General features: G+C 38.0%; 1 protein-coding gene across 3 annotated transcripts in view; it reads left to right on the forward strand.

Moving 5' to 3' along the window:
- The first annotated feature begins 448 nt into the window (after positions 1–448).
- The window catches only part of LOC107654589 (Na(+)/H(+) exchange regulatory cofactor NHE-RF1-like), a 38,033-nt gene continuing 20,983 nt past the window's right edge, over positions 449–17,498 (forward strand). The window contains exons 1-2 of one of the 3 annotated variants that reach the window (XM_016441737.1): positions 449–1,231; positions 17,002–17,172. In XM_016441737.1, the coding sequence (XP_016297223.1) occupies positions 746–1,231; positions 17,002–17,172 (657 nt within the window). In that variant the 5' untranslated portion in view covers positions 449–745. The remainder of the gene's footprint in view (positions 1,232–17,001; positions 17,173–17,498) is intronic. The other 2 variants (XM_016441736.1, XM_016441738.1) reach the window with 2 other exon arrangements.

A 17,498-nucleotide genomic window follows, 5' to 3' on the forward strand; every position in this document is an offset into this window, starting at 1 on the left:
GGCACAAGTACTACTCACAAGAACATAAATAAGAAGGCAACAAAATATTGATTCGAATTGTGAAACTACTTTTTTTTTTAAATTCCATTGGACAATATTTGATTGGAAAATGTTCTGCTTAGAAGTGTTGTTTACCTTGGGTTTGCTTTGTTTTCTACGTTTATCACATGCCTTATAAGATCTTCACTGACACTGATGGAAATGCACTAACTTTTGAAACAATTTTTGGTTTTGGCAGGAGGAATTGAAACCATAACTGCAGTTGTCATTTATTTATATCATTTAACATGGCATTAATACTTTCCAATATCTTTTTAAAATCATATTTTATGTATGATAATCTAAAGCAGACTTCCAAAACTGGAAATTCCCAAGGGAGATGTCATTTGTGAATTGTGCTGATGGCATTACAGTAAATAACATAAGTCGAAAGTGCAAAAAATAAAAAAGTCCCAGCGATTACCCCAGTCCACCCTGCTTTCTCTTTGAGTGCAGAGAGCTATTAGAGGAGGAGGAGGTTCTATAAGAGTCACTCCTCCATGGGCTGGATTTGGATGCTGATGTGCTGCCGATCAAACACCCGAACACTAGAGCTTTCCTCTCATACTTTATCAACAACAAATCCCTTCATTTACTGAGGCCGAGTGGGGTAACATGCTTCATCCGTGAGCATCTGAGCGCAGGACTCTCATTTATCCTTCATTTCTATTTATTTGTCAGATTAAATCAACAGGTGACTCGCGTGATGCCCAGCCAGACTCTGCGCCCGCGTCTCTGCGTCCTGGAGAAGGGCGAGAACGGATACGGCTTCCATCTGCACGGAGAGAAGGGCAAAAGCGGCCAGTTCATCCGCCTGGTGGAGCCCGACTCCCCCGCCGAGGTGTCCGGTCTGCGCGCCGGCGACAGGTTGGCGTTCGTGAACGGAGAGCGCGTGGAGAGCGACAGCCATCAGCAGGTCGTGGAGAGGATACGCGCGAGCGCCGGGAACCTGGAGCTTATAGTGGTGGACGTGGACACCGACCAGCTGCTGAAGAAACACGAGCTGAAGTGTTTGAAGGAGTTTGTCACGGAGGGCGTTCCAGTGCCCGAGTGTGAAGATGAGGCCGAGGTCAGCGACGAGATGATGCGGGAAGACACGCCGCCGCCGCCGGTGCCGGAGAGGAACGGAGAAATCGTTCCCGTTCACCTTCCCTCGGTGGAGAAACTCAGAACATCCGTGAGCTCAGAAACGGTGAGAGATCAGCAGAGCGTTGATTCACGCGCTCTGATTCAAAAGTATCGTGCTAGTTTTAGAAGTCAAATACAGTAATAAGTAGGTTGCTGTGTTTTATACACTCCTATTGTAAGTTTATCTGACAGAAAAGTACACGAAAGTACAATGGTACTTATGAAGTGTTTAGTTCCTCGGTATTCTTCTGTATACTTTAATGCATCATGCTAACTCGATTATGAGAATCATTTACCATGATATAATATAATGGACATAAAGGATGTAAAGAAGAATGCTTAATTGTATCCTTTTAACACTTGTAGTGTACTTCAAATCTTAAAAGTATATATATTTTTTAAAAACTATAGCAGAGACACTTACATGACTGTTTCATAATTCAGTTAAGTACACTTTTAAAAAGTGTACTTTTGTAATATTGTCAAATCAAAAGATTTATTAAGTTTGTTGTGCTTTAAAGAAGAGCACTTATTTTGATGTGTTGACTTACATACTAAAGCAAGTTACTTTAAAAGTAAATAATTGCAACTTAAGCATTATAAATCGGTAATCACAAATATATATGACATACAAGATTCAATTGAAATGACATTAAAGTATATTTTACCATATTGAAACTACATATAAAGATGTACTTAAGCCCTACTTACAGTAAGTGGGTCAAAAAGCACTCTAAAGTTCTAAAGTTTAGCTAATTGTGTTTAATATAAATTGAAACGATACATTTTCATTTACTTACATTACATTCAGTTCACGCTTATGTATATTCTTTTTAAAAGTATATTCTCTCTTTGAAACTATGCTAAAAGTGTACTTCTTTTTTCACAAGGGAAGTTATGTAATAAGAATCAACCACTGAGAAAAAAAAAGCACCGGTTGAGCACTAATCTGAACATCTGTGGCATTGTAACACCCCTGTATATATCAAAGTACAGTGATATTACCACAAAATGTTTGTAAATATACTAGCACATTCATGCAAGTTTATACTAAAATAACTAGTTGTCTCGTATAACCCACCAATAAAGTACTATAGTACCATGCAAATACAGTACATTGTGAATGAATATGGTACTTGTTTATCAAAGTAATCACCTTAACATGGTACTGCCACAGTACTTTTTGTAACGGTTAAACTTAAAGGGTTACTCCACCCCAAAATGAAAACTTTGTCATTAATCACTTACCCCCATGTCGTTCCAAAGCCGTAAAAGCTTCGTTCGTCTTCGGAACACAATTTAAGATATTTTGGATGAAAACCAGGAGGCTTGTGACTGTCCCATTGACTGCCAAGTAAATTTCACTCTCAAGAAAAGTATGAAAAGCATCGTCAGAATAGTCCATCTGCCATCAGTGGTTCAACCGTAACGTTATGAAGCGACGAGAATACTTTTTGTATGCGAAGAAAACAAAAATAACAACTTTATTCAACAATTCGTCTCCTCTGTGTCTCTCCGCATCACCGTAGCGCCATTTTGGAGAATATGCGCTAAATGCAAGCAGCGTTTGCTGTTCTGTGTCAGCCGCGACACAAGGATATGTTTTCTACGTGTATTTACGCTTTGATTTGAATGAAAACAGCGCATCCGTGTGGCGCGGCTGACACAGAAGAGCGTACGCTGCTTGCATTTAGCACATATTCTCTAAAATGGTGCTACGGTGATGCGGAGAGACACAGAGGAGACGAATTGTTGAATAAAGTTGTTATTTTTGTTTTCTTCACGTACAAAAAGTATTCTCGTCGCTTTATAATGTTACAGTTGAACCACTGATGACAGATGGACTATTCTGACGATGTCTTTCATACTTTTCTGGACCTTGACAGTGTAAGTTACTTGGCAGTCAATGGGACAGTCACAAGCCTCCTGGTTTTCATCCAAAATATCTTAAATTGTGTTCCAAAGACGAACGAAGCTTTTACGGCTTTGGAACGACATGGGGGTAAGTGATTAATGACAAAGTTTTCATTTTGGGGTGGAGTAACCCTTTCACCCTAAACTCTAATCCTAACACTAACCTTTGTCTCTATAATTAGTCATGCTTAATTCACAGAAATGTCTCATTAAATCCACTAAGTCAGTTCAATTCGATTTATTTTTTGTTCATATGTGCAGTTGAAAAATTGCTTTGTACTCCTCAAGCAATTATAACAGTGTGCAATGACAACTGTGAAATACACAACTACACACTGTAGCGCACTTGGCAGATCACATACCTAGGGGTGGCTGGCGTGTTTGAGGAGAACGTCCTCCACAGGAAGACAGTTAGTTCTCACAGAAGACAAACAACTCCATTCAGCCTCGTTCCAGAGTAAACACAATTTCACACCACAACCGATCACACAGTTCCAGGATGTCTTGAGAACATTGTTACCTGGAACACCATCATTTAAAGCTGCTCACCTGATGAACAGATCATCTGTGTGTTTCAGAGCTGAAGGATTATATTTTGCTCAGATGAAGTGCAGCTGTCTGAGAAAGCTCTTGTTGTGTTTTTCTCACGCATGGCTCTATTTTCTGTTCAGACGGTTGTAACCGCGCTATCTTGTGTGTGTGTGTGTGTGTGTACTGCTCTCATGATAATGATTTGCACATCACTCAAGGAGGAAAAAGGCCAGACTCCTCAACAGCTGGCCTCCCCATGGTGACAGTCCTGTTTACCGCCTAAACCCCCTTTTCATTCTCTTGTCATCTGCATAACCAAATTACCCATAATGCCCTTCTGGCATTGTGCTCTCAGTGTGTGGATGTGTTCTGCACCTGTAGTGATCTACTGTGTAGTGTAGTGATGCACTAGTCTAAACAGTCTGATCGGATGAGGGCAGGTATGTATGAGGGGCGCCAGGAGAGAATGTCTTCTCTGAGGGTCACATTGACAATTTTGGCTTCATCCTGAAAGAAAAGTAGGTTTATGATACATCAGAGAGAATATGTTAAAGGGGTCATATGATGCGATTTCAAGTTTTCCTTTCTCTTTGGAGTGTTACAAGCTGTTCGTGAATAGATAAGATCCCTAAAGTTGCAAAGACTAAAGTCTCAAACCCAAAGAGATATTCCTTATAAAAGTTAAGACGCGTCCACGCCCCCTAAAACCCCTCGTTTAAACACGCCCCCACATGTCTACGTCACTGTGTGGGAAGATTTGCATAACGCCGCCCAAATGTTCACGCAAAGAAAGAAGGCGTAACTTTTATTCTCACTGTAGTATTGTTGCCGCCGCCATGTCGTGAAGACGCTGTGTGTTTCGTTGTGAAAGCGAAACTACTTTGTTTGGTCTTCCAAAAGAGGACACGACTAGAAATCAGTGGTTAAGTTGTATTTACAACACTGTTCCAGAACACTTCAACCCAAATATTCAGATGTGTGAAGCACATTTTATGGAGGACTGTTTCCTGATCCTGGGAGAGTAGACTACAATGCCGGCTGTTCTGACTCACAGACTGTAAGTACGTTTTCATATTTAAAGGATTTCCCACTGACGATTCAAACGTGAGTTTTGGGCAGTGTAGCACTTGTTGTTTGTCATTTCTCCGATCACAAATGCAGACATGGTTTTATGTTTACGCGGCGCGATGCAACGATGGTTTTATGTTTATGCGGCGCGATGCAAAGCAACGCGTAAAAAGACAGTATAAGTCATTATAATCAGTAATTATGTCCCCACTGGATGCAACAAATGCCTCGTTTATAATGGGTTTTAATGTTTATGTCTCGTCGCTCCGGCCGGACAGGGCATCATCACAGTACGGTGAGGGGCGTAACATTTCCGTCACACGCTTGAGGTATTCGGCCAATCACAACGTACTAGATAGCTGGCCAATCAGAGCACACCTCGCTTTTCAGAGCTTTGTAAAAATCGATGCGTTTCAGAAAGGCGGGGCATAGAGGAGAAACAATAATGTACAGTATGTGGAAAATAATGTGTTTTTTTAACCTTAAACCACATTTCGTTACACCAAATACACAAAATAACTTTTTTAGCAACGTCATATGACCCCTTTAAATTATACTTTAAACAATATAAGCCTCCAGTCTAGTTATGTTGGTTAATTTTACTTGACAAACTGTACTTTTTGTACTATATGGGTATATATACCCATAGCTGATGATGAAAAATATTCCATATAGTTTCTTTAAAAACATGTGATTGTTACTCCTCTTAGAGCTTCCCTAGAGCTTTTGTCCATCAAATCCAATCTATCTGTCTGTCAACTGCCTAGTAACCTCTCAGAACACCTTAGCAACCGCTAATCAACCCCTGCCTAGCAAACACTTTAGCAATCACCTATACACTCTGAGAGAAAAAAGGTACAAAAGCTGTCACTGGGGTTGTATCTTTGATTAAGGTACACCTTTGTACCTTATTTACCCCTAAATAGTAAACATTAGTACCTTAAAAGTACATATTATTACCTAAAGTGTACATGTTAGTACCTAAATGGTACATTTTAGTACCTCTTGAAAAGGTCCCACCTCAGTGACAGCTTTTGTACCTTTTTTTTTCTGAGAATGTAGTAGTAACGCTATAGCAACTCCCTTGTAGTACCCTAGCAACCAGTGTAAAAACAATAGTAATCAACCACACTGAAACTGTTCTAGCAACTGTTTAAAAAACCTTAGCAACATTGTGAAAAAGATGTACACTTTAGCATTCTTTAAAAAAAAAGACTACTCGTTATGAAAATAATATACTTTAACAGAATATACTCAAGTGTGAACTGAGTGTAATGTTTTTGGGCCCTTAATTGCATTTTAATTGTAATTAAATGACAATGTATTATAGTTTAAATTTATATTAAATGCAATTAGTTGAACCTTAGGGTTCTTTTCAGACCCACTTAAATAGGACTTAAGTACATCTTTATATGGAATTTCATCATTTCTTCTGTTGTCTTTGAAATATTGTTAAACTACTGCTGATGTACTGACAAACATTTATGATAAACTCAAATATATATTTTAATATAATTTATTTTGAACCTTATATGTCATATATATATGTAATTACACATTTGTAATGATGTAGTTGTAATTTAATACATTTAAAATATATTAACTATTATATCAAACAACACACTACAGTTAAAATGATAATCAAGCGCTTTACATGTGCTTTAGTCAGCACATCAAAATAAGTGTACTTCTTTAAAGCATGACAAAAGATTAATAACGTACTAATTTATAACCTTTTATTTTACATTAAAAAGTGAGTGCACTTTTAGTACTTAATTGTGTAGTCACAGTAGTCTGAAAGTGAACTCTCTCTAAGTACACTTAAGTGGCCTCTTATTTCATTAATATTATATTATCTGCAAATACAGTTAAAAAAATACTTTTAAGATTTGAAGTGCACATTCAATACAATTAAGCACACTTCTTTTTCTTCAAACTAGCCTTCAAACAGATTTAGGTTTGAAAAGTTTTGTCACGCCAACAATAAGTTTGTCTTGTTGTAGTTTAGTATTTGTGAGTACTTGTGAGACAAATGTAAATTTACATATTTTCTCCTTAGTTAAAAATAATTAAAAGGAGTCACATTAGTGACCTAGCAGTTAGTGCATGTCCTACTACATATTAAGTCACAATACTGTTCCCTCTGCTTCTCCAAATCACTTCCTGTCTTCTCTTTACAAGTATAAAGTGGCAAAATAGGCAAAAATACATCACATGCTGCACATAGGACTCCACATAGATCGGAGTTTACCCTCGGTTAAAGAACTACCCTGATGATGTTGCTGAAGTTCCGTCTTTTTGCTTTTGTGATCACACAAGAGTTGTAATTCTCTTTTGTATTACAACAGGAGCATTTGAATGAGAAACTGAGAAAACCCGGGCTGTGTTCTGATGTTTTCATGACCACCACATGACTCTTCCCATAGTTTTCCTTGTTGCTTTCCTGTACTGCTCCAACGGGAAGTCAGAATGAAATCTGTGAGGATAGCAGGGCTGTTTTCGATCATGCTCAGATGACTGGTCTTACATAAGCCTTTTCTCTGAGGCAATTACTTGCGTGGAAGTGCTTTTGTGTTGGGTTAAATTGACTGTGACTCTCCAGGTCAACTGCTGTTTCTTGCGTAACTCCTCTGTCAGGAAGAACTAGGGTACGTCATCCCGTGGCCGGGCACATTTACTCTTGAATCTCAGTGACCGGGCAAGATCCCTGATCTACTTCATATTAACTTGTTGTAAAAGCAAGTTGGCACAAAAAGGACTTGGAGTCCTTGAGCCATCATGATCAAATGGCCATTTCCTGTGAAACCATGCTGGAGGCTGGGCTGGGCTAAATACTGGGTTTTTTTTTCAGAGGAGCCTTCAACAGACATTGATTCAAAATGTTTAATGTAAGAACTTAGAACTAAGAATAGATTAAGATTAGATTAATTATATTGTCCCAGTCCAAACTGTTTTTCGCTAAATGAAAACAGGTAAAAAAAAATATATTTGTAATCATGTATACAGTATATACATTGATATATGTACCAATGGCAATGAACTGCAGTATTTACCTACTTACGTTTTACTAAAACATCATATGAAAAATGCCACACAGACTTTTACAAACATTTTGTGAATCATGACACAAAAATGCTATTCACTTTAATGGACAGTTTGAACTGATTCACAAAAATTAATCTCACTTTTCCAACTCCTAATGCCATTTTGTTACTAAAGTTTAAATCGCAAGCATTATTAAAATGCCTGTCTTATTACAGATCCTGTCCTACAGGTCACAAAACTGGTGTATAATGATGCAGTCTTTAAGAATTAATCACCTAATAAAAATGGTTTTGAATCATCACAATATTCTAATTCAAAGTTTTATATAGCCAGCAAAATCATTACAAATATATTGTTCATATTCAATATGGATATGCATATTTCTAATTATGCTTAACACTAAAATACTGAATTTCTAGAAAAAAAAAATATTTCTAAAAATCAGACTGGAAAATTAATGGAAAATCAATTCATCGAAAGGTGTGGGAAAACTGTGAGAATCATGGGTTTGATTCTGTTTGAAATGTAGTCTTTTTTGCATGAAATTCAGTACATTTTGATTTTGAGCTTTTAAATATAATCACATTTATATTGGAAACACTCATGGAGAGACAAGATCGTGTGATCGGGGTGTTTTTGAAAGCGGATCTTCAAAGAGGCTGTAGTCAGTCTGTGGGAATCTGTCCTTGGAGCCGCTGGCAGAGCAGGCACTCCAGAAAGCTGAGAGCGGTTTCCTCTGATTGTTTTCATGGATGTGCAGATATCACACTTCCCCTGTCTTTAAGCACTGATCTAGGAGCAGTGCTCCCACTCTTAGTCTACCAACAACAAGAAGAACATCTGACCCTGGATCTGTCTTTATTAATTACCAAGAAGTTCAGGATCCAGACAAAGGAAATACTTTTGGTCTTGTGGTTGGATCCACTTAAAATGTAGTTAAAAGAAGTATTTGTTAGTTGTAGTGTGGTCAGCAAAGCTTTTCTTTTCATGTAAATGGCTTTTCTTTGAGAACTTTATGCAACAAACTCTTCTCACTTTTGATGATTGGTTTAGTCGGGCACTTTCACAATAGAGCTTTTGGTCTGTTTGACATCAGCGATTGTTTTGTTTGGTTGGCATGAAACCAGTTTTCCAAAAGCTGGTGTGCACCAGTGAACCGAAACTAGGTGAAACTCAGGTCAAAATCATCTTATTTAATCATGTGTATGCAGAATGTTCAAACCAGTTTTATTTTATTCTCATTGGTCCACGTCAGTTTGATTTACCAACATCTGGTAACTTTCTGTCCTAGATCTGTAGCTTTTTGACCTGCTACATTGTTGTCAGTGTGAAAGCCAAGAATTTAGAGATCAAATTACACTGTACCTTTAATAAACAAACACCAGTCTCTCTGTGGTATGGCCTGAAACGGATGATTGTTAGCATGTAAACACAGACTGTATAGATGGAGGTGGGTGGGTGCAGGTTCCTCTAAAGATAGTCGGGATTGCTTGTGTGTGTGTTCTCTATCTAGTGTCCAGGGTGGAGATCTGGTCTTTCTATTGTGAGAGCGGGCCAAACCCACCTCACACTCATAGACAGGTCAGTGGTTTTGGGTGGCTGGTCAGAGGAAGGGCAGGTGAAGAGGGTTTTTCCTCTTGGGGTTTGTGGATGGAAGCTACTCTGACAATAAGCAAAACGTTTTATTTAACAAAGTCTGAATTGAAATGGCAAACTTTATCAACCTAAAATAGATTAGCATCTCCGCCAGGGCCAATGACACTGCTACAAGCAAAGCAACATGTAAAGAGCTTGTATAGACCAGTTCAGATCATGGTTCATGAATACATGCTTTACAATGTGTTCAGACAGAGGAGATAATTAACTAAATGTGGAAGGGGCCATGTATCGAACCCTGAGGTACCCCGAGTGGGTTTCTGATGTAATTTAGGCTGTTTTCTTACTGTTTGTATTTTTGGGTCAGAACCTTATGGTTGCATCATCAACATGAATACTGTCATTCACTGAAGTGACTCAATAACACTAGTGTAAATGTATCCTCCTTAGACACTCCTCGCTTACAGGATACCACGAAGGATATGCCCATAAGTTTGGAATCAGACCAGTTGAGTGGATGGAGAGTGATAGATTCGCTCCCAGAGATGAGAAATAGACTCTGCACTGTCTGGAATTTAGTTAAAGACATAATAGGGCTCAGTTGTGGGATATGTTTGTACATTTAATAGCTCTGATACCATTCCGGGAGAGTTCAGTAATACACCACCTGTTACCAGAACAAGAGTACAAGTTCATTATTGACTCATGAACACTTACTGTTTGTTTTTGTTTTACGTCATCTGTGGTGTTGTAGACTAGAGCTGGGTAAGCTTGACAGTGAGGTTGATCATTTGCAGGCCATTTAGTCTAATATGTGTGAACTTTGGACCCGACAGGGTGAAATTAAGCTGTGTGAATGGAAATGTTTTTCACTTTGTTGAGAAAGATGTTTAATTTTTGTGGAAGCTGTAATTTGTCTTATCAAGCCTTTATATCTTAGCACAGATGTAACTTGTGTCATACAGTGACCATGTGGAGATCAGTCCACTGTAATATGTGCCATTCATCTACAGGAAGTTCACTAGGGAATTATTTATATATTAGGGTATGTGTAAATATTTGTTGTCAGAGGGTTTACTTTTCAGTGTATTCTAATAAACTGTTGGTCAAGATTGTTGTATTAGAATACCTACAGAATATAGTTGTCACAACCCATCTACCATACAGTATGTGTCTACAGTAAATTATACGGTGTTTTCAATCCCTGTTTGTAGAGATAGACCAACATTTTGGATGTCTCCCTTATCTGGCTCATCCATTTCAAGTCTTGGAGTCTCTGCTAGCAAGCTGAGTTGAATCAGGTGTTAGACAGAGCTTGGAAATAGGGTGTTGTGCCTGTTTGTGTGCCACAAAGAACAGAGTTAAGAAACATTGATATAAACCACCGCAAATCTATCCATTCATTTTCCAAACCGCTTGTCCTATGTAGGGTCTTGATGATGCTAGTGTCTATCCCAGTATCACAGGCTGTAGACAGGGAATAAATAGTGTTGTAGTACTCCAGACAATACCAGACTCTGACTCAAGTCCAGGTCTGAGATCATGTTTTTAGGAGCATGTGGAATTGGTCTGGACTTGGATGAACTGGTCTTAACTAGTCATAGAAAATATGGTCTTGGACTCGGACTTGAGACAGACTTGAGTCCGACTCTGGATGACACTGTGAAACACCCTGAACCGAGAGTATCTAATCCTGCTCCTGGAGGGCCACTGTCCTGCAGAGTTTAGTTCCAATCCTAATTAAACACACCTAAACCAGCTAATCAAGGTCTTCAGGATTACCAGAAACTCCAGGCAGGTGTGTTTGGGGAGGTTGGAGCTGAATTCTGCAGGAAATTGGCACTCCAGGAGAAGGATTGGACAATCCAGGGTGGGATGGATGGCCAGTCCATAACAGGGATAATATACACATTCACAAATTCATATTCTGGATTGTGGGAGAAACCGGTGAACCTGGAGGAAACCCATGCCAATACGGGGAGAACATGCAAACTGAATGTAGAGTAACCTCCTGGCTAAGACAGGGCTCAAACCACCGGGACTGTATTTTCAAGTATGTAAGCAATACAGGGGTGACTGAAGAGTCATTGATGACATGATTGTGGAATTGTAAATGGCTGATAAGCTTGTCACAGTCTGAACAGGCAGCTGCATACTAGCGCTCCTTTGCTAAATGTTTGCCTAGTCAAAGCTACATACCTGCATAGTATTGGGTACAGTCATTTGAATATACAAAGCCAATAATTAAGGCTGTTTTTTTGGGCTTTATGATTCACTGTGTCTACTATGTTATATAATTTTCTGGGCAATCCTTTATCACTGAATCAGCAGTCAACAAGAAATTTCTAACAAAAAATATAAGCAAGGAAGAACTATACATTTTATTTCTTGATTATTTAACTGGCATTTCTGCTAGTGTTGCAATGTATAGCATGAGAGTCAGAAGAAACACTTCAGACTTCAGATCAGCTTCTCCTTTAACATCTAATCAGCTGACTCAGTTTACAAATATGATCTTGCTGCGTCATGAAATTTTCAGCTGTGAGAAAATATTCATGGACACTTTGGAAACTGCAGAAATGTCTGCAATGGCTTTGTCTGCATCAAATGTTATGCAATTTAGATACAGTAGGTTCACTTGGCAACCATCTTAGCAATGCCTGCAGACAGCTAGGCTATTTGCTATGTAAGTATTATGCATGCAAAAAAGGTCTGATAAATTTTAGTCCTTTAATTCTAATGTATCAAAAACAAAACAAAATTAATTTTCTGGATGGTCTGTCTAATGTGCATTTGGAGTGTATGACAATAAGATGAAAGGAAAAGGGAAAGGTATTGTGGTTAATTTTTCCAGATGGCTTATTTTGATATTTTTCCATATTTTTGCATATCTCACTTGAACAGCCTGTTTCAGATCACAGCACATCATGTCTGTGCATTTGAGGATTTGGACGTTGTGATACAGTATATGTAATTTTCTCTGTTTGGGCGTGAACAGAGATTTACTTTTGTAATTTGGATATTTTCCTGGATTTTGAATGATTTAACCTCAGCTGTGTTTCATTAACAAAATTCATTGGTCCCCCAGTAAACTGCAAGTAGTAAAGCAACCCAAAATATATACTAACTCCCTCCATGTTTCAGAGTTTGGAAGATCTTTTGGTGTTGGCAGTTGCAGTGATTGTGTCGGGTAAGCAGGGCTGATCTCAGGTCAAGGCCGGGGTTGTGTACACAGGATGTTCTGTGGAAGCCAAACCTTGGTTTCTCCCATTTTCATTTCAATGTTTCATCCTCACAAGATGGACAGGCTTTTGTGATTGCAGCAGATTCCTCAGATTCCATGCCCTCTCTGAGATTCCTCCGCATGAGACGCACAACACATCCTCTGTTGAACTGATGATGTGGCCCGTGGTCCAACATGGCAGCAGAGCATTTACCGTTGAGGCGAGAAAGAAATGGGATCAGTCATTTAATTTTGTTCAGCCGATTAATCAAAATTGTGATATGGCTTATAAAATCGCTGCGATTTCATTGAATAAATATAAGCTTGGCATGGTGTTCATTTACATGCGAGCAGCTGATGATCCGGTGTTTCAGTGTCTCAGAGTGGCTCGGTTCACAGTAAATGCTGCTCCACATGAACTCATTTCTACACAAAATAAAAGCTTTAACAAATTTGAAAATAAAGAAATGAAAGAAAGGCATAAATGTTAGTCTTGTACTATTGTTCTGAAGAATAAAAATATTTTTTAGTAAATAAATGTTTTGTTAAATAAGTCAATAGTATTATTACAACAGTATAATGTTTCTTGTAATAATGATAATTATTTTTTTATAGTCATACTGAATGTGTCAAAATCAGTGGGAATGTGGCCTATGATAACTCAAGTGGAAATATTTTAACTGTTCACTTTATGGTTACTGACATAGAGGTTTAGTTTTTGTAAAGTGTGCATGTCTAAGCAACAGCAATATGGCATGTTAAATATTTGTCATATCACAGTTCATAATTTTTATCAGAAAAATCACATCAAAATTTCACCAAATCATTCAGCCCTAAAAGAATGGCTCCCTAAAAGTCATTGTCCATCCGTTCCATTCATCAGTCCAATAAATGGATGGGTGATACAGTCCTGTACATTATAAGTGTGCAGTGTTGTTGTCTGCCGCGTTAAAGCTGTGTGGATTCTGATTGGCTGACAATGTCTTTCTCGTTCATCAGCTGGAAAATGCATTCTGAAAGGGATTCCAACAATATAGTTCCTCTGTTTTGTTATCATTATACTGTACTTGTGTTGTGGATGTCCCTTTTCTCATGGAATTAGAACCATTCTTAAAACATTATAGTTATAATTAATGTTATAGTTATCATCCTTGGGTTAAACAGGCCTTAAAGGGATAGTTCACCCAAAAATGAAAATTAGCCCATGAATTACTCACCCTCAAGCCATCCTAGGCGTATATGACTTCCTTCTTTCAGATGAATCCAATCGGAGTTATATTAAAAATTGACTTTGATCTTCAAAGCTGTTTAATGGCAGTCAGCGGGTGTTGCAGTTCATCAGTCCAAAAGAAGTGAAATAAAGCGCACCCATCCATAATAAATAATTTGTAAAGAAGAATGTCGGAGGATTTCGATATAAGCCAAGATGAGACTGGTTTTCCTTTGCTAAAGTAAGGAAACTTTGCTTCCTCTGCTCCTGTAAACAAACATTAGTTTTCACGAGACTCACCAGCGCATGCGCAATGCCGACATCTTACGTCATCCTCCCGGAGCTGCTTCCGTGTACAACTGTTGGCGCAAGCTAGGTTAAATTGATTATTATGTTTTAAATATGGTTATTTTTCTTACAAAATCGCATCGATTCGCTACAGGACGCCTTTGTTCACCCGTGTGCAGCCGTGTGAGGCACTTTTTATTATGGATGGATGCTCTTTATTTTACTTCTTTTGGAATGATGCATGCAACACCCGCTGAGTGCCATTAAACAGCTTGAAAGATAAAAGACCATTTTTTATATAACCCCGACTGGATTCGTCTGAAAGAAGAAAGTCATATACACCTAGGATGCCTTGAGGGTGAGTAATTCATGGGCTAATTTTCATTTTTGGGTGAACTAACCCTTTAATTCTTTCAAAACAGACCTATTCAAGTCACCTAGTGAAAAATTCGAAATATGTATTGCAGAAAAACAAAATATCATAAAATCTGTCTTCTACGTAACCAAATGTAGCAATGTTTCACTGGTGTTTCAAAGCATTTGATCCACATTTACATAATCCACTGTAGAAAGTCTGATTGATTTATTCAAGTGGGCAGAATGATCAGATCATGTTGTGTTGTGATTTATTAATAGATTTCAGAGTGGAGGTTAAAATGTGTCTAAAAAGCAGCAGAACTATTCATCGGGGCAGGTTACAGCCCTCACAGACTGATTCGTCTACACACGATGTCCACCCATCCTCAGAGTGGAGGACAGACAGAGCGCCAGGCTGACGGCTCTGTGATGGAGCGTGTGAGTTGTGCCGTGGTTCAGGGTGGATGAAGGCGGGTGGTGTTCCACATTGTTTCTGACAGTGGAAAGCAAGTGTGGTCCACAGGAAGTCCAGCTCTTCCTGCGCTTGAGCCCAACAGAGAGGAAATGCTGCCGTAGTGCTGTGTGTAAGAGTGAGAATGCTGGGATGGGAGGACTGCTCTGCGGTGGTGTTTTATGTGCTTAATTATAATTGTTCATCTTGGTTTCACTGTTGCCATTGCTTATATTTGCAGTCAAGTGATCAAACCGCTGACGTAATAAACTTTGGATCAGAAAAGTATGATATTGCATGGACAGTCCCTGACAGCCTCGTTTTTGTTTGTGTTAAACTAAATATGGCACCTACCCTGACGTAGGTTTATTGTACCCACCAGGAAAATGAAATTGTTTCCCATTACAAACCCACCTGTGTTGAAATCTGTTTTTTTATTGTATGGTTAAGTATAATCAACGATGCATTAAACACAAATAGTAGTTTGAATCACTGTCCAAAAACTATAAAAAGACCCAACTTGGAGCGGAAGGGTGTTATTTTCCTGGATGACAATGCACCGTACGTGTACCGTGTGAGAACAGTGAGGGGTGGCTCATAATCAGGGGACCTCATCCTGTGCGCTGTCCACTTCCATCACATTCAGGACAAAGGGCAAACATCCTTCTGTCTGGGTCTATTCCTCAGTCCAGCAGCACAGCCCAGCAGACAGGACTGGAGCCCGTAATGAAACCCTTATGAAAATGAAGTGCACTTAATTGCGTTGAATGTGCTCGCAGTGTCATTCCCTTGTCATCTTAAAAATAAACTGTACTTTGACAAGTCTACCTTTTTATTTTATATTTGTCTATGTTGTTCTGTATGTTTAAAAGACAATAAAATAATAATAAAACTGAAATTTTATTAAAAATATTAAATAAACTATACTTGCAGATCATATATAATAATGGAATAAAAAGCCACTTACGTGTACTTAAAGGGAGACACTTTTCATACTTAAGTACACTTTTAAAAACTGCACTTTGTAAAAATGTCAAATTTAAAGGTTTACATTAAAGTACATTTTTAATTATGTTTTAATTGACCTTTTGTGATGTTATAAAGACGTACACATACACTTATTTTGATGTGTTGACTAACATACTAATGGACATGTAAAGTACCTGATTATAATTTTGTTAAATGTAGTGTGTTATTCGATATTACGTTTGCAGTTAACACAGTATATTTTAAATGTACTAAATTGCATCTTGATGATTACAAATGTGTAATTACAAATATATGTAAATAGTAAATATAATATATATATTTATATATATATATATAACAATATATACAAATATAAATAAATATGTTATACAAGTTTATATTTTAATTTACCATAAATGCTTGTTAGTACATTCATCAGTACATTTAATCACCATAAGACAGTAGAAGTAATTATGAAATTATATATGAAGATGTGCTTAAGTCCTACTTAGGGTTGCTCAAAAAATAAATAAATACAAATAAATAAAATAGAATTCTAACTCTCTAAGTTCAACTAATTTTATTTAATATAAAATTAAATCCACATTTAAGTATTTTTTTTAAGTATTCTATTTCCATAATAAGTAGTCTTTTTTTAAAGTATGCTAAAGTGTACTTCTTTTTCACAAATGAAAGGTTCTCAGCTGGATGAAAATCACATGAAAATTAGGCATTAAGTTTTTTTGTGATTTATACAGTCATTTGGATTTGGTCAAGGGCCAAAAACATAAACACAGACAAAATGCTAAGACCGTGTCTTAAGAACTAGTCTGACCAGCTAGCAGTTAGTCAATGAGTAAGAGTCTTACTTTTCGGATTCAAATTAGACCAGTCTAATTATTTATGTAATTGATGGAAAAAAGATATGACCAATTCAAAAAAAAAAAAAATTAGTTGATTAACTTGGAAGACTAGACTAAACAGTTTACGTAACCGGCCTCAGGATTTAGTGAGGCCGCCTTCTTGGATTCTGAAGTTAAGGACTTCTGCTCTTTAAGATACTATATAAGACGATATCCTATAAGATGAAAGGCACAGACAACGAGACGCCAAACTTCCTGCATTCCAGTGGCACGCGCTTGTGTTTCATTGTGCTGATGTTGTGTTTTGTCTGTCCTGAAGGACTTGAAGACCCATCTCAGACCCCGGCTATGTGTCATTAAGAAAGGTCCCAGTGGCTTCGGCTTTAACCTGCACAGCGAGAAGTCCAGACCCGGCCAGTTCATCAGAGCTATAGATGACGACTCGCCAGCACAGAGATCCGGCCTGAGGCCCAAAGACCGGTTAATACAGGTACAGAGACACATTAGACGTGTTCCGAACCATACATAGACACACTTTGGAAAAAGCAGTACACTTTAGCATACTATAAGTGCTATTAAATTAATTATAGTTTAAATTTGCAATTTACTTTAGAGTGCTTTTTTGACCCCCTTAAGGAATACTTAAAGGGATAGTTCACCCAAAAATGAAAATATGATGTTTATCTGCTTACCCCCAGGGCGTCCAAGATGTAGGTGACTTTGTTTCTTCAGTAGAACACAAACGGAGATTTTTAACTCCAGCCGTTGCAGTCTATCAGTCGTATAATGCATGGCAATGGTAACAAAATCTATGAG

The sequence above is a fragment of the Sinocyclocheilus anshuiensis genome, unplaced genomic scaffold, assembly GCF_001515605.1.
Source record: "Sinocyclocheilus anshuiensis isolate Anshui unplaced genomic scaffold, SAMN03320099.WGS_v1.1 scaffold787, whole genome shotgun sequence".
Lineage (NCBI taxonomy): Eukaryota > Metazoa > Chordata > Actinopteri > Cypriniformes > Cyprinidae > Sinocyclocheilus > Sinocyclocheilus anshuiensis.